The sequence below is a fragment of the Empidonax traillii genome, unplaced genomic scaffold, assembly GCF_003031625.1.
Source record: "Empidonax traillii isolate 1590-97213 ecotype Southwest subspecies unplaced genomic scaffold, ASM303162v1 scaffold53:size2875158, whole genome shotgun sequence".
Classification (NCBI taxonomy): Eukaryota; Metazoa; Chordata; class Aves; order Passeriformes; family Tyrannidae; genus Empidonax; species Empidonax traillii.
Window position 1 is genome coordinate 2,398,913 of NW_020955246.1, and position 18,527 is coordinate 2,417,439.

The 18,527-nt window shown below is 35.9% G+C and overlaps 1 protein-coding gene across 1 annotated transcript in view; it reads left to right on the top strand.

The window, feature by feature from the left end:
• The window catches only part of RYR3 (ryanodine receptor 3), a 224,193-nt gene that overhangs the window by 153,246 nt on the left and 52,420 nt on the right, over positions 1–18,527 (top strand). Inside the window, exons 58-67 of the mRNA XM_027879319.1 lie at positions 76–199; positions 4,551–4,666; positions 4,918–4,985; positions 5,561–5,682; positions 7,759–7,808; positions 8,064–8,124; positions 9,136–9,374; positions 10,289–10,370; positions 14,717–14,847; positions 17,640–17,960. Coding sequence (XP_027735120.1) covers positions 76–199; positions 4,551–4,666; positions 4,918–4,985; positions 5,561–5,682; positions 7,759–7,808; positions 8,064–8,124; positions 9,136–9,374; positions 10,289–10,370; positions 14,717–14,847; positions 17,640–17,960 — 1,314 coding nt within the window. The remainder of the gene's footprint in view (positions 1–75; positions 200–4,550; positions 4,667–4,917; positions 4,986–5,560; positions 5,683–7,758; positions 7,809–8,063; positions 8,125–9,135; positions 9,375–10,288; positions 10,371–14,716; positions 14,848–17,639; positions 17,961–18,527) is intronic.

Genomic DNA, 18,527 nt, shown 5'->3' on the forward strand with positions numbered 1-18,527 from the left:
TGAATAGTTCCTTTTGTACATGAATTTAAATAAATCTTAGAATAGAAAAACTAACAGCTTTTCAACTTACTAAAGGTGGAGGTAGTCATCCTTTATTGGTACCTTATGATACACTGACAGCCAAGGAGAAATCACGAGACCGTGAAAAGGCACAAGAGCTGTTTAAGTTCCTTCAAGTCAATGGTATAATCATATCTCGGTAAGTTGCACATTTTTTTGGTATGCTTATTTACATTCAGTGCACAAAACAGCATGATGTTTTTATCTCACTGCAGTGTGGTAGTTTTTAACATAATTACCATTTGGTATATCTTCTATAAATCATGGTCTTTGTTATTTTTAAGTTCAGAAAGACCATTCTGAAATAATATAGACAGGTATTACTTTTATTAAGTATGTGATCATAGTAAACACAAAATGCAACAGTAATGTAATTAAAAAAGCAGAGAATTTAAGCATCTAAATTGGCAGCCAGGAGTGTCAGTAAGGATCATAGGAAAATAAATATGAGGTCTGATACTGAAACACATCTATGTAAAACTGGTTTTTAATCCAGTTTTTGAAAAAATACTTGTTTGAGTTCTGTGCATTCATAAAACAAAATGGCTATTTTGTGGGCATTTAATCTTTACTTCTGTTCAAGCAAAAGCATAGACATCATTAGTTGTACTCTAACTTAAATTGCTGTGTCTCAAAGTAAGCTGGCCTATGGGGCATTACACTGTCAGTGAAATTAAAATGACTTCTTAGACTGTGTTTTTTGGCTGTATATGATGGAATTGTGAATTATTAGACCATAACTATCATCTTTTATTGTATGTGGAACAACCTAAGCACACAGGAAATCACAATTTTGCTGACATTTTTGTAAACTAAACTGTATTCATGAACAAATTTTTCTGTACATGTTCTTCATTTCATATTTTCATTTATTTCTACTTTTCAAGTCTGCATCCCTATTGAAAGTATACTCAGAAATTTATACAAATCAATTATTAGGACCTGCAAAAGGTAACTTTGTTGACTTCAACAATTAATTATATTTCTAAAGATATGAGAAAGCACTTCTAAATATACACTTCTGCATTACTACAGAGAACAATTCCCTCTTGCCACATATGTAGGCTTCCAGCTTGAATTCAAAATGTAGGTATGCCACCTAATAGTTTTATATTCTCCATAATTGCTTTAGAGCCATCGAATAAGATTAGTTCCTGAAAATGAATGATCTTTTAAAACATTGATGGAATTGCTCAGATTTTGCAGCTGTATCTGTTTGTGTCAGGAGAGCAATGTTTTCAGTGTTAACTCACGGGACAAGTCAACTTGAAAAAGCATATTCAATCTCTCTGTTGGTGTGGGCAAAGAGTTTGCAGCAATTGTCTGTGTAAGGATGAACCAAAATTATTCTCTTCTCAGTGTTTCCTTTAGATGAATATGTGCATATATACATATATACAAAATCTTTTGAAGTACTCATTGCAGTCATCACATTTCCAGAATGTCATTCTTAGAAACATTGGACTAAGCAATACAAGAGAAATTGTTTATAATTGGAAATGTATAGGTGGAACAGCATGTGTACCTTACATATACCATCTGTCTCTGGTGTTTTTGTCATTTTTTTTTTCTCTTCTTTCTTTGTTGAGAACACTTTTGAAGCATTTTGTTTGTTTATGATATACAGATAAACCTCTCAGACCTTAAGTACACATTAGAAACAACGTGGTATTTTGTTAAGCATCTTTAAATCTCTGTAAGTTCCTTTGCTGCTGCTTTTGTTATTTCACAAACCCACCAATGTCTTTCAATATTGAAGAAAGTACATATAATCTCTTAGGAGTTGTGACTTCTTATAAACTCAAAAGGAGAATATGTACAGTGATCTCACTGAAAATACAGATAAAAACTTAGTCTGCTTAGGGACAGTGAGGCAGCAGTAGATGCTTCTCAACCATACAGAGCTATTAATACATGCCAAATAATTTGATTACACAGGTGATATAGAAATTAGTAGGAGTTCATAAAAGTATTTAAACCAGAACTCTTGAAATGGATTTTTTTTTTTCAAATGAAACTGTAAGATGGGAGATTAGAGTCCTTTTAAATCTATGTTTGAAACAGTTTCAGAAGGGATTCCTTAGTTCTCTGATTCTGTATCCCCAGACTGTAACTGTTCCTTTCCTCTTGACTGTATTCTGGCATGGTCAAGAACATCCATTTTATTATACTTTTGTTGTGAAAATTTCTGCTGCATCAGCCTTCTCCCACAGAATGACTTCTTTTCCTTGGATTAATCTAATAACTTTTTACAACTGTTAGTCTAATCTTCATTTGTTATCCCTAATTGAGTCCCACACCACTGCTAAGATATCTTAGTACAAGTGATCATTTTTTTCCATACTACGACAAGTCCAGCATCTTCCTGCTTTCTTGTTCCTTTCTTGCTTTTGCCTCAGTACCACAAACTACCAGTTCCTCCCTTCTTCCCTACTTCTGACACACTGTTCAGTACACTACCCCTCTGTAGTCTCTGCATCGGCTTTAGCCCAGCCATTTTCTCTAACTGATAAAGGCCAATTCTTCCTATCTGCTACTATTTGAAGAGTATGTACAGAAGCAAATGAAGTTGACGTTATGGGTAACCAGAGGTTTCCCTTAACGTTACTCAGTTGCTTTTTCACTTGGCAAGACAATTAGATGTCCCAGGTGTTAAACACCATCTATCAACAGAAAATCTGAAGTATAGTTTATAGTCCTTTTAATGCTGGAATGAAGAGACTGTGAAGAAGTTGCAGACTAAACAAATGTACATGAAAACCTCAAGGAAACAAAGAGGAAAGAAATAACAACTTGTAAAAGCAAACATGTTTGAAAACACAATAAATTAAAAGCCCTGAAGGAAAAAGAAAAAAAAAAAATCCCTGTTCTTGTGCTGGATGCCAAGACAGAGTGCATCATTAGCAGTTTTGTGGAATGAACCCTTAGCAATGAATTGGAGAGTCTGGCTACCTGTCAGAGGAATTTTGATGGGCTAGAGAAATGGGCTGCCAGAACTCCTGTGAGGATGAGCAAAGGTAAATGTAAAGTCCTATACCAAGGATGGAATGACCCCAGGAATAGGGGAACTGAGCCTGAGAGCATCTGTACAGAAGAACGCATTGAATTGTGCAAGTTGAACATAAATCAGGAATGTGTCCTTGTGATGACAAAGGCTGCCTGTGTACTAGGCTTTATTAGTAAGTGAGGTCTGCAGGTTGATGGAGGTGATTTTTTTTTTACCCTTCCATTTTGTGATCATGAGATTGTATCAGGAGTATGCTGTCCAGTTTTTGGCTCACCAGTGCTAAGGAAGCCATTGAGAAAAGAGTTGCTCACGTGGGAGGCCACTGAGATGCTTTGGGGATTGGCATGCATGTCATGCCAGGAGAGACTCTGAAGAAAGATAAGATTTTTTTTTCCATTTTAAAATGGAAAGATACAATGGGATTTACTGCTGTCTTCAACTACTGAATGCAAGGTTATGGAGACAATGAGGCAAAACATTGTCTCCTCAAGAGTAACAAGTTCTTACAAGGAAAATTTCAGTTATACATATGAAAATATTTCACCATAATTTGTTCACGGAGAGGGTGGTCAAAAATTATAGTAGGCTCTTCAGAGTCATCATAAGATTTCGATCCTTGAAGCTACTTAGTACATAATTGGACAAGGTTCTAGGCAACCTGATCTCTTGACTTTGCTTTGAGATGGGACTTGGATCAGATGATTTTCAGAGGTTCCTTCCAACCTAAATTTTTCTATGATCCTGAAGAATTTTAGAATTTCAGTCACTTAGGTTTTATTTGTAGAGAAAGTAAAATCTAGTATTTTAAATCTAGGCACAGACAACCACGTGTTTTTATTCCTCTTTAATATCTTGCATGTACCAGTCAGGATTTAGGTCATTAATTTATCTTAAAGAATAAATAATACATGCCTCTTTAGAAATTATTGTATACTATTGAAATTTTTCAAATACTTTTGTAGTATAGTAGTTTTTTACTTACATTTAGGTTTTCATTTAGTAGTTGAAGTAATTTTGACTTCAGTCTGATAAAATTCAAGGAAAAAATGAAGTTTAACAGTGAATAGTCAAATGAAGGGTAGTAGTTAGACTTATTTTAAAGGTTTAGCTGCTGACTTCCTAAACATTTGGCACTTTACTGTGCCAGCAGGAGAAATTGAGTGACCAATATATTACTTTGTTAGATTCAGATTACCGTGACTTTGTTTGTGCAATAAGATAGCACTCTGAAGTTCTTACCTAAGCATATATACATTATGGATACTTTAATCACAAGCCATTATACCTCTTATTAAAATCAACTCATGTTTTTATTTCTTGCTGGGTAGTTGATAACTAAGAGTTGCTATGGAAGGTCAATTTCTCCTTCTTATAAAAATTTACCATAATAAAAAATAATAAGACATAGAATGCTTCATGGTACTGCTTTCATTTATACTACTGTCATCATGAATGCTATTTCTCTTAATCATTTCTGAAACAGGGGCCTGAATGACATGGATTTGGATGCTTCATCCATGGAGAAGAGGTTTGCCTTTAAGTTTCTGAAGAAAATTTTAAAATATGTTGATTCTGCTCAAGAGTTTATTGCACATTTGGGTAAGCTGCATATTTTATTCTGAAAATAGTTAGAATTGTTGATATTTAAATATTTGGATTGATATGTTTACATTTGTAGCGAACACTATTTTTATTGCATTTAAGAATCTGAAATCCTGTCTTTTAATATGCAGATTAAATTCTTGTACATTTGTAACTAGCTAAACAGTTTCTACTGTTTTATTTTTATTTCAGTAAAACTAAGTTTGCAAGTTCTTATTTGTGTGTCTGCCTTGATTGTATCCTTGCAGAAGCCATTGTAACCAGTGGAAAAACTGAAAAATCTCCACATGACCAAGAAATAAAATTCTTTGCTAAAGTGAGTGATTTAGTATTTCAAGTAATGTTAATATACGTTCCATTATACAGAATATGGAAATTTGTAATGTTAGACTACTTTTCACATAATAGTAATATGTATTTTCCATTTTTTTGGAATACCTTCAAAAAATTTCAGTATATTTGCTGGATTCAAATATTTAAAAATACTTCAATATATCTGCTTGTGTATGAGAAGAAACATAGAAATTAAAAGGCAGTTTATTTTTATATGAAATTAAATACTCTCCCTGAATATATAAATTATTTCTGAATTTTTTTTACTGCAAGGTATCACTGATGTGCATAACATCATCTAAATATCAGGAAAAAATATTCCAATGCAATATTAGATCCAAAACGGATATCTTTGTATAGCTGTTTATTATTTATGTAACTTTTAATAAAATTGTAAGACTTGAGGTTTTTAATTTATATGATTTTGTGTCTGAAATGAGAAAATACAACTGTTACAGAATTAGAATTCTTTGAATAAATTTTAACCAATCAGAGAATTGCTGCTGTATTTACCACTGAGCTTTGTAAAACAATACATTTTATGTTTGTATTTCTTAGGTCCTTTTACCATTAGTTGATCAGTACTTTACAAACCACTGCCTCTACTTCCTGTCTTCTCCATCAAAAACCCTCAGCAGCAGTGGATATGCATCAAATAAGGAAAAGGAAATGGTAGCAAGGTAAGAAGAAGATTAAGAAGCAACACAGGCGGGTTTTATATAGATAACCTAAAGGACTTTTCTTAGATTAAAGAGAAAGATAGTTCAAAAGCTCAGTTTCTTCAGGTGGAAACTGAATATTTTATTCTATATCAACATAGCAGTGAGTAAATAAAAGTCATTGTGTTTTTTTGGTGGTGGCAGTTTCTGGTTGAAGCTTTTTCCACTGTTGGGTCATTTAAATGATCTCACATTTATTTAAATTTTTATATATATTAAAAAAAAATGTTAAAAATACCATGATGCAACTTTCTAGAGGGAATTAGAGATTCTCTACAAAATTACTTCTACCCCTGCATAAATATTGCTGGAATTTAAGAATTTTTAAATGTCTGTAGTGCTTCCAATTTGGTTTGAGTCAGCCATTTGATGCAAAGTTATTTTAGAGAACTCAATTAAAAAGAGATATTTGCATTTTAATTTATAATGTGTTTCCTATACAAAAATATGAATTTAGTTTTTCTGCAACTAAGATTTAAAAATTAATATTTAGTTGGGCTTTAACTGTAACTGTAGCTTAGCATTTTCATTGCTGGATTTTTACTTCCACTTAAGGTGGGCTGCCAGTTATTTTCTTTGGGAAATTTTACAACGTAATATTTAAAACTGTTTTACTTTCACACTTTCTTACTTTACCTGTAGGTTCTCAGATTTCTTTTACTTTCCTTCACTGTGTTGACCAGGGTTAACTATTTTTTTCCAATGGAAAGTAGATATCGAATTTGAAAGTAAAGGTTACTTACGTGTTGTTACATAAGATCAGGCCTAGCTCTCACCTTCCCAGATTTCAGTCTTCAGTTTATCTTTCAACATATTTTTGCATTTCTCTAAATTAATATTACCCTGTTGTTTCTATCTTCTGTGTAAGGGTTGCCTGTAAGAGTGAGTGTTAAGTCCCTAAGATTATGTTTACTGAGCTCTCAGATATATTACATACAAATGTGCATGACAGTCCTCCAGGAGCTGGGACACTCAGCTCAGGGTCAGGAGGATGGAAGAGGCATTTAATTTTCTTTAAGTTTCAGGCTTCCTCTCAGAATGTTCCTGTTACTTCCTTAAAGTCAGTCAGGTCAGCATAATGAAGCTAGAAGGATGCATACTAGGGTGATACAAAGTCACTTTACCAAGGCACATGAAGAAGTTAGATGTCTAGCATACATATCTGCTAATATAATTTCAGAAATATCTTACAATTCTTTGTGCATTCTTCATTGAGAAAAGTGACTATCTGCTATTTTCATCTTATAGGAAGTATAGTATTTCCTTACTATTGTGAAGATAACAGTAACAATCTGTGGTTAGTAAGAGACCATACCAATTCCTAAGGTATATGCTTCATTTTGTTATGTCCTGATTCCATTTGTAAAGTATACCACAAATGATATACAAATCTGCCCAGCTGTTTTTGTTGAAGTAGCCCCTTTAATCTTTAGAGACCTGCTGATTTATTTGCTTAATTATCCTATTATTTTGGCAGATAGGCTAGATATGCAAGTTTCTGATATACTTGCCAGAAACTCTTCTAGTCTTTATATATTTCCAGATTCATCTTATCATCATCAGAGGGTAAACACAGATTCATTTCTTTATTTACAAAGAATATCTTCACAAATTTTAAATAGTATGAAGATTTTTAACATTCATTTCCTGCAGAATGCCTAGTAAAACACTAAAATATTTCTCATTTTTTCTTATTCTTGCAAAAAAAAATTCTTATTCAGAAATATTAGCTGTAAAGAATGACTCAGCTATATAGTACGCAATCGTTGGAAACCATTGTAAGCAAACAAAAGTTTCACATTTCAAGTCGTCTCTGAAGTAGTGAAACTTAGAAAATGAGAGACCTCAGAAGATTCAAAATGTTACTCTGCTTAATGCAGTTGACTGTTATCATCATGTATCATTCAAAATACGCTTTCCAGGATTTTCCTATTGTGATTTCTTTTTCACATTCCTAATACTCTGCCTCATATTCTAAATAAATCTTTAACCTTTGTCTTGTCTTCCCTTACTCTTTCTGGTTTTTTTCTACTTTAGCCTGTTCTGCAAGCTAGCTGCTCTTGTTAGACATAGGATCTCACTTTTTGGTAAGTTGTTAAGAAAGATCTTGATAAAGTTCAAAATATGAAGAATGTATAACCATTGTTTCTAACTTACCTGAAACTTTTCACAAATATTGGCAAAATTCTATAATATGGTGCATAAACTTCTAGTGCAGTTAGTGGCTGCATTGAACATGGCTCTGCTATTAAGCTAACACTTAATAGAATATGTAAACTGTCGAAGCAGCAAGAAGTGTCAGGTTCTAGTATTGTGTTCTCATAGTATCTCTCTCTAACCAGGTAGTGATTCTGCTACAATGGTGAACTGCCTGCACATCCTAGCTCAGTCTCTTGACACACGGTAAGTTTGCAACATTTGTACCAACTACAAACTACAAAGGCGTTGTAGAGCTTTTCAGAAGCAGATGGGTCGTTTCTGTATTTTTTTATTATTTTTTGTAATAAGTTATATTAGCAGCATCATTCATTCAGATGTTGTCCTTCATATTAACTGACTTTGTCTGAAGTGTTACATTTATATTTTTCCGTTCAATGCCTGTCATTAAAACATTGAAAACACTTGTCACTATTTCCAAGGACACTTGAAGACTTTATTGGGAGATATAAATAACACAAACTTTGGAACTGCAAGTATTGATACCTGCAGATATTGAAACATTGCATAGGGGGAAATTTGTCATTGGAAGTATGTAGAGTGTATTGATATATAGGTGTAGTTATATCTGCTAGCTTTTACTGATTATCATTGAAATGATTATGTAGATTAAAACAGAAGCCAGAATAGTTTTCTAATTTGAGTTGATTTCTGGCCTGATTGCATTACATAGCAGCCCAACAATGAACTTTTTTGAATAACAACACTGGAACTTCATTAAGGAGTTGGAGAAGAGTGCAAAAAAATTAAGGAATGGGACAGTGATGCTGGTATTGCGGCTGCATTTTCTAGATTTAGGGTGCTTTGAAGTATCTTGACTTGCATACCTAGTTACTGTGGCTCCCCTAAAAGTGTAGGGATTAAGAGTTGGGGGGGTTTGACCATATTTTATGGAGGAGCTTTCTCACCACTTATGATATTTACTGAGAAGGCATTATCTTGTTTGAAAGCAGATCACAAAAACTAGAAAGGCAAGACTATTGAATCAAGGTCTTTGTTGTTATTATTTTGTATTAAGTAGCCAAAGCTAATTGTTGCTTATACTGCTACTCAAATAGAAATTCCCTTTCCTGTTCATAATGTAAAGGTCATTGATATTGTGTGTATATCTTCAAAGACTGATAACGTGTAACTAACATACAGCTGTATACAACTGCTGAACTTCAATGCAATATTTTTTCCCTTATAATTTTTCAGAACTGTTATGAAATCAGGATCTGAACTCGTTAAAGCGGGATTGCGTGCCTTTTTTGAAAATGCTGCTGAAGACTTGGAAAAAACTTCAGAAAATCTTAAACTTGGAAAATTTACTCATTCACGAACACAAATCAAGGGTGTTTCACAAAATATCAATTATACTACAGTAGCATTGTTACCAATCTTGACATCAATTTTTGAACATATTTCACAATATCAGTTTGGAATTGATTTACTTTGTAAGTATTTTATTTATTTTTTAAAAAGTTTATTGTGTTATAAGAACCCTTTTTAGTAATGCTGCATGGATTCAAAGGATGAAATTTTGTTTTCAGTAACATGCAGATTTCCAGCATTAAGTCTGAAATTACCTGCATACTATCTTATTTCTAGCGCATGTGTAAAAATAATACTCAGTGTTTCAATTAATTATTTACAATATTTCTCCAAACATTGAGAGAGGAATTAAAATACCCCCTTAAGTGCTGTCTTACCAGATGTGTGGATGAAACTAGTTTTCTATGGAAAATTCCTATTTCATTAGATTAAAGGAGACAACAATTCCCTGTGGGTTTTTTCCTTACATGTGAAAACCACTGTAGGTCTTTGAATATGTTTTCCCTATTTGTAGCATCATTTAGTTAAAAATACTGGAATGATTCCTTGAGATTCAGCAATATGCTGAATGGTCTTATTATGTTCTAATGTCTCTAATTATCTCTCAAAATTTTGTACATATTTGGGTCATAATTAAAAGATGGATAACCATGAAAATACTTTCTTTAAAAGTATGGCAAACCTTCAGGTCACGTACCTAAAGATTAGGCACACAGAGTGATGTGGTTGGTTTAGCTTAAAATTGTACTCTGTGAGTGTGATGACCTGCAATTATCTTAATAGCAAGTATCTGTTGTCCTCTTGGAATGTCTGATGATCAGTTAGGTTTTGAATTAAATGTAGATGACAAAACCAGGTATTAGAGGAATTGAAGATACATAATACCATGTGGAGTATGGATAGCCAGAAAGTTCAGTGATACATATGTTAAAAGTTTAGACATTTTTTAAGAGATCACATAAAATACATGTTTGATATTTGAAAAGTAATCATTAGCTGAATAAATTCTGATAACATACTTCTTATTTTCCTCTAGTGGGTGATGTACAAGTTTCATGTTACAGAATTCTTTGTAGCCTCTATTCTCTTGGGACTGGAAAGAACATCTATGTTGAAAGGTATTGCATGTAACACTCAGCATGTATAATTTTCTCTTCTTTGGGAGTGTGTTACTTAAGTAATAAAGCAGTTTGAATGAAAGGTGAATTTGAAACAGTGAGAGATGTTTAAAATAGACTTTATCTTGAAAGTAGTTGCCTATACTTTAGCATTCAATTCCATCAAAAAAAAAATCAAAACTAAATAAAAGCAAATAACTCATCCTGCATATGTCAGTGTATCTGCAGAGTTTTTTTCCCCCACGGGAAAAGCTAAATTTTTCCATGGGTTGTAATTAAGGTTCCCAAAGTTTGTCTGCTGCATGTTGCTATGGAATGTAGGCTGAGTACTAAGCAGACTGCATGTGTTTCACACCTAAATCTATACAGAGTTCTCAAAAGTTGTCCTGAGCATAAAATGCAGAGTATTCTGACAATATTTAACTCTATGAATGAAACCAATAGTTAGTTGCATTTAAAAAAGACTAGAGTCTGCAATTCCTTTAAGTATCTAGTTGCTATGCGATCTTCCAAGCCCTGGATTTTTGATCCTCTTCCATTAAAAAGGGACCAAGTCCATACCTGTTAGTTCAGAAAAGGGAACACTACTATAAGACAGGAATTAAGATAAGGATAACCTATCCTTACACTTGTGAAAGTTGTGGGTTAGGCAATTTTCATGACCTTTCTTACAATGAAAAGTTTAAGATCCACAGAGAGAGAGTGACTAAATTGGAGGAAATGCAAGTAGTCTGGTAAAAGGAGGCTTTGCCTAGTATGAGGAATGCTGGTCTCCAATTCCTTCCCTCCAAATTTTAAAATTCTTTCATGCAAAATGCGAGAGCAGTCTGGTAGATAGATCTTTCCTCCCACTCTGCATATACATGTGCACAAACTCATTCTTTTGTACATCCTTATTCAGGCATTTATGCATCCATCACTAAATCAGAAAGCTATACTCTCTTCTCTTTCTGGACTTGAAAATCTTAAATACCCCTTTGCACAGGTCTGATAGGAAAAATAGGAAGTGCCTTACCCCTTATCTAATCAGCAGTCAGGGTGTTCTCACAGGAAATCAAACGTGATTGTGTTTGAGCTGCCTTTCAATAAGAAGTGCTCACAGCACAGGCCTCCACTTGATTAGCAAAAGCTATAAACATTAGACCTTTTACACTGATTCTAGCAGCATCACCTTTGCCTACTGCAGTTGTCTTCTTAGACTGGAAAAGCAATCAGATTAGATATATTCAAGGAATTGAATTAATCTCTTAAGTCTGTGTGAGAGGGTTTTCAACTGTGGATTTCATTTAGTTTGTTTTTAACTAGTCTCAAGCTCTTAAATTACAGTTGTAGGCAGACATCAATGTCTAGGTGGGAGGTAGGATTTCAAACATACTGTTCAATGTTTCAACAAATCTTAGAAGTGAGTGATTGAGCTGACTTGAATAGCTATTCAAGTTAAACAGTGCTTAGATTCAGAATCAAAGTACAGGTTTTTCTCCCAGTGAATTTTGGAAGGGACATTAGAAAGTTTTACTTTTCATTGTAGAATGAGTCAGTTAACTTTTTATAGACAAATATCAGTTTTCGTGGCTGAAATAATTCAGCTGATTCTACAAGACTCCTGACTGCTGGCACTCGGAACTAACACTTAGTTGGATTGCTGCTGCTGCCCTGTTGAGACACACGTCCATTGTCAAGTGTTTTATCCTTTGTACAAAGACTGTTTATCTTCCTTAGGATGTTGACATTTTTCTGATTTCTCTGAGGACATTTCTTCTCTTAGTGTCTCTATGGTTCAAAAATGTTGAGAACTGGATGCAAAATGCAGTAACTCTTCATTGCTTTGAGCCCTAATGCTCTACTGACAAGTATAGTATTATTGCTATAGGTATTTTGGTACTCATTTCTTTTTGTTTCCTGCATCAGAAATTTAGGTCCTAAATTTGGGGTTGAAAACTGTTTTCATGCCCAGTACCCAAAAATTGTATTTTCCTTTATAGTATCTTGATTTTTTATTTGTTAGTTCATATAAACATGTTTCCAAGTTATTTTTAGTATCTGTAACAATAATAAGAAATATAAACTTCTGCATGAGTTCAAAATATATAGCAAATTTTTGATGGATGTAGTTAAATATTAAAAAATTAACTGCTGTATTCAGTCATACAAACCTATCCAGGCTGTTCTTTAGGACTTTGGGTTGACCTACTTGAGGCTTCTCAAAATTAAGACTGCCAGATACGCAAGAAAGCCTGTTATAAGAGCATTATAATAGAAAATGCTTCTTCATGACTACCCTCAGTTGGTGGTCTTCTGTCATGCTTTGGCTTTTCAAAGTCTAGATTGATTTGATTACATTTCAAGTGTTTTCCACTTCCTCCAAGGCTTGCTCATCAGACTGTGACTTGCACATTCCTCATTCTTTAGTGTGAATGTTTCCAGTTAGTTATGTTCCTTACATATTTTGTCTAAAGGGTTAATTTGACTTTTCTTTAACTGCCTTTTTATTCAATACAGACTACTGAACAATGGTTCCCTGATGATTTCTTTTGCATGATTTGCTTTTTGTGTCAGTGACTGACAATTTGCTCTGAAATTCTTTTTTTGTTTTCTGACTTCCATCCTGCAGAATTATAGGCTTCCATAGAATCATAGAATGGTTTGGGTTGGAAAGGACCTAAAGATCATCTTAATGGTGATCTCATAGCTCACCCAGGGATAGGCATCAGGTGATTATCTCTGGCACTGCCTCTTCATCCAGTCCTGAGGGCCCTCCCTCCTCTTCATCTCTCACTAAGTGAACTGCTTTTGTCTTGGATTTCTTCTCTTCTGTAGGGGTGACTGCTACCAGCACAGGCTGTTCCTCTGGTTCAACTACAGTTTGAGTGGCCACAGTGCCTGTTGATCCGCTTTTATTCTCTTTCCCTTGAGGGTGCTGTCTAATAACAAGCAGTGGCCAATAAATATTAGCCAGACCCCAGCATGTTGCATAACTTCACATCCTTCTGGAACTGCCACAGCATTTTTCCTTCAAATATTCTGCCACTTTAACAGGGTCATGTAGTTGTTCAGGGGTGAACTTCCAAACCACTGGAGCAGAATAATCTTTCAAAAGCCACATTCCTTGCCACTCATGACTATCCACCCTCAGGGCAGATGTCTGAAAGACACTCCTAAAAATTTCTTTTGTAACTCTGAACATGGTGTGGACCCCATTAAGGGGGTGTGGCAGACCTAGCAACAATAACATGTTTTCCTTAACATCCAAGGGAAATTCAAAATCCTCAAAAGCTGTTATAAGAAGCCTGTAGAAGGGAAAGGGGGTGAAAAGCTGGGGAAAGTCATCCTATTCTTCCCACAGGCTGGGTATGATTATTAATGAACTCCCAGAGGTAGTGCCCAAGGTGAGGGCAGGAGAGCAACACTGACTACACATCCCAAAAGAGTCTCATTGTCCTTGATGTTATCATATCAGAAGCTGATATCACACAATACAGCAACAAAGCAATCATGATCTTTCTCCCTGCCCTGAAAAATATCATTACAGGGAGCACATATTGCATATACAGGAATATATGCAAGATTAGATACCACAGCCTTGTGCTCTGGACCCAATATAACAAATGCTTAGACAAAATTTGTTTCCAACCTGCTCTGGTCAGATCTATTGTTATCTCAACCCTTGCTGTGTCACACTGAGCACCAAATAAAGGTGTTGCGGTTTAGGAATAGTGTTCCCCATTTAGTGTTCCTACTGAAACAATCCAAATCATGTGCCACTTGCTCACTCTTACCACCCCCTCCACTGCTGTGGGCTGGAGAGGAGAACTAGAGACACAGAAGGTAAAGATCATGGGTTGAGATAAGAACAATGTACTGGAAACAATGAGATAAGGCAATGAAATTGTTGCTCATTAAGAGCAACAATACCAAAGACAGACTGTACAAGAAAGGGGTGAACGATTCACTTATGATTGCTCACAACCACACTAAATGACCCTGAAGGCACCCCTTCCTCCATCCCCCAGCAATGACATGAGATGATATAGAATAATTTCCAGGACCTAGCCATACCCCTTCCTGGCTACTGCAAAATTTAATCCTGTCTTGGCCAGAACCAGGACTGGTGGAGGTGTTTTGTTGTGTTTTTCAATTGTGTTTTTTATACCACTGTGATTTCCAGTAGTTTTTTTAATTTGAAAAATGTAATTTTTCAGGGTTGTCAGATAGCTCCTAATGTACTAAAAAGACAAAATAAACCATCAATAAGCATTAATACTTCTTTTTTATTGTGCATGCTAGACATTGATAACTTAGTGAAAGACTTTTCCTCTCAGATGACTTTCAATGTCCCTCATGTACAGGCAGCGTCCTGCACTTGGTGAGTGTTTAGCATCTCTTGCAGCGGCCATTCCAGTAGCATTCCTTGAACCTTCTCTCAACCACTACAACCCATTGTCTGTTTTCAACACAAAAACTGCAAGAGAAAGAGCAAGTAAGTACTGTTTCACATACAAAAAAGAAAACTGTTTACTCCTCTCCAACTAAGTAACAGAAGTTGTATAATGAAAATAATCAAAATGTATGCCTCAATAGAGAACTATTATTGCTGTTTCATTAGTTGTCATTTTAGACTTCTCTATTTTGTTCAGACTGTGTCAACATTTTTCCCTTTCTTCTAATATTTCTAGATATTATTGTGAGCACAATGTTTGAATACTTTTCTAAAGGTGCATACTCTAATATCTGAAGCTTAGTTAAAGAACATATGTATGTTACAAAACTTTTTGGCAAATATACAATTGTGTACATGTAGCAAATTTCTGTGTTTTATGGTCTTACCAGTAATCCAAAGCAGTTTGGTCTAGGGAACTCCTGGCAGAATAAGACTTTGATTCCACGAAACTACAATCAAAGAGGGACCTTGACAGGTTGGAGAGATGGGCAGAGAAGAAATGTCTGAAGTTTAACAAAAGCAAATGCAGGGTCCTGCACGTAGGGAAGAATAACCCCATGCAGCAGTACCTGCTGGAAAGCAGCTTTGCAGAGAAGGGCTTGGGGATCCTGGCGGGCAATAAGCTGTCCATGAGCCAGCAGTGTGTCCTTGTGACCAAGAAGGCCAGTGATATCTTGGGATGCATTAGGAAGAGGCACTGCCAGCAGGTCAATGCAGGTGATCTTGCCCTTAAACTCAGCCCTGGTGAGGCCTCACCTGGAGTGCTGTGTCCAGTTCTGGGCTCCTCAGTACAAGAGAAACATCGAGCTCCTGAAGCAGATCCAGCAGAGGTCTACGAAGATGATTAAGAGACTGGAGCATCTCTCTTATGAGGAAAGGCTGAGGGAGCTGGACCTGTTCAGCATCAAGAAGAGATGACTGAAAGGGGACCTCATCAATGTATATGAGTCTCTGAAAGGGGGGTGACAAGGGGATGGATCCAAGCTCTTCTCAGAGGTGCCAAGCAGTAGGACAAGAGGCAGCAGGCAGAAACTGATGCACAGAAAGTTCTACCTCAATGAGGAAGAACTTCTTTACTGTGCAGGTGACTACATGCTGGAACAGATTACCCAGAGCAGTTGTGGAGTCTCCCTCACTGGAGATGTTCAAGAACCATCTTAGCTCAATCCTGTGCAATGTGCTCTAGGATGATCCTGCTTGAGCAGGGAGGTTGGGCCAGATCATAGAATTATAGAATATGCTGAGTTGGAAGTGACCCATCAAGATCATTGTGTCCAACTCCTGGCCTTGCACCAGGCATCCCAAGAGTCACACCATGTGCCTGAGAGGATTGCCCAAACATTTCTTAAACTCAGACAAAAGGCTTGGTGCTGTGACCACTTCCCTGGGGAGCCTGTTCCAGTGCTTAACAGCACTGTTCCAGTGCTCTGGGTGAAAAACCTTTTCCTGATATTTAATCTAAACCTCCTCTGGCTCAGCTTCATGCCATTTCCTTGAGTCCTGTCACTGGTCATGAGAGTGAAGAGATCGGTACTTGTCCCTCCTCTTCCTCTCATGAGGAAGTTGTAGCCCGCAATGAGATCTCCTCTCAGTCTCCTCTTGTCCAGACTGAAAAGACCAAGTGACTTCAACCACTTATACAGCTTCCCCTTCAGACTCTTCACCATCCTCATGGCCCTCCTTTGGATGCTCTCTGATAGGTTAATGCCTTTTTTATATTGTGGTGCCCAAAACTGCTCACAATATTCAAGGTGAATCCCCTCCCTCGACCGACTGGTGATGCTTTGCCTGATTCCCCCCAGGGCAGGTTCGACCCTCCTGGCTGCCAGGGCACTGCTGACTCATATTCAACTTGCCGTTGACCAGTACCCCAAGTCCCTTTCTGGGGCAGTGTCCCTCATTCCCTAGTCTATACACAGCCTCACTGTTGTCCCTTCCAGCCTTACCCTCTCTGTGATTCTGTTGAAAGGAGCATGAGTCCTTCTACATTGATGTTCTTCACTTTCTTCTCTTCCCATTTACTTTTGATGGACTCCTATCTTAAAGTATTTCAGTACTTTTCTAGTTCATCCACATAAGAGTCATTATTTGCCAAATCATTGTAAACAAACAAACAAGAAAAAAAATGTAGTTAGACCAATTACATATGCCTCATAAGTTTTTCCAGATAACAGCAGTTATGGAAAAGCTTCTGCTTACCCTTCTTCCCTGCCAACTCTGCTTTATAGAAACAGCACTGGTGAAAGAAGGGTTTTGCTTGAGGGCCTGGCATTAGATTATGATGGGCTGTTAATTGCTGAATAAGTATCCTTAAGTTTTTAATCTGACAACTGGAATTCTTTCCTGGCAGTTTTGTTGGGAGATAGATGTGCAGAGTTCATAAACTAGGTACAGTTAAATTTTAACCCCACCCATAATTTTGAGCTGGTTGTTTCCTTTTCCCTGGCATGGATTTAATCTTTGGCAAATAAGCGTAAAAGTTGTAAATAATTATGGAAATAATGGCCAGAGTTGATTGAATATTAATATAATCTTTCTGTTCTGCACTTTTAGCTGGACTGCTCACCAGATAATTGCAGGACACCTCATGGCAAAGCCATGGCTTTATTGCAGCTATTGTTTACATAATTGCTATATGCACATCATCAGAAAGACATAATTTATTAAAGGAGATACCCATGCATACCCCCAGGTCTTACTATAGATACATCTGCCCAAGATGGTGAAGGAAAAAAACCTGAGTGACAATGTTACTTGTATTTAGGGTTTAAACATAAGTGTCCTCTTTCATTTTGCTAATTAATATTTTGTTTTTCTACCCTTGCTTGCAGTTTTAGGTATGCCTGATAGAGTAGAAGAGATGTGTCCAGAGATCCCTCAGCTGGACGGACTAATAAAGGAAATTAATGATTTAGCAGAGTCTGGAGCAAGGTATACTGAAATGCCTCACGTCATTGAGGTTATCTTACCCATGCTATGCAACTATTTATCCTACTGGTGGGAAAGAGGGTCTGAGAGTGTTCCTCAAAGTGGTGGGCCTTGCTGTACAATGATAACGTCTGAGCATCTGAGCATCGTTCTTGGGAACATTCTAAAAATCATTAACAACAATCTGGGAATAGATGAAGCATCTTGGATGAAAAGAATTGCAGGTACTGTAAATATTTTTTGAAGAGTAATTTTACTAATAATATTTAATTACTTTTTTATACTTTACCTTATTACCCAGCGATGTAATAGCAATAAATTGTAATAAAACCATCATGAAAGATAGATAAATGACGGATAAGTAACAATTTATTTTTTTATTATTTTTTTTTTATGCGTGCACTGTAAGTAGAGAGCTTTCTGTACCCCATAACAGATTTTGAAAATTTTACATTCTCTATGCACTATATGCATAGAGAATTCTATGCCTCAAAATTTATTTTGGAGTTGTGAGTTCCACTGATTTTCAAGACTCCTATAAACTGAGTTTTATAGTAGAGGGTATAAGTCTAGTGAATTCTGTTCATGAAATATCAGGCCAAAATGTAAAGAAATTGTAAATGGTGAAATAATCCTAAGAGTAACCAAGTTTGAAATTACTTGGTTTACCTGAATAAATGTGTGATCCATTAAATGAGCTGACAGTTTTCTCAAAATATCCTACAGGATTTAGTATCTAACTAGAAATTTACTGTGTCCTAATTTTATCATTCATATTAACCAGTGTAAAA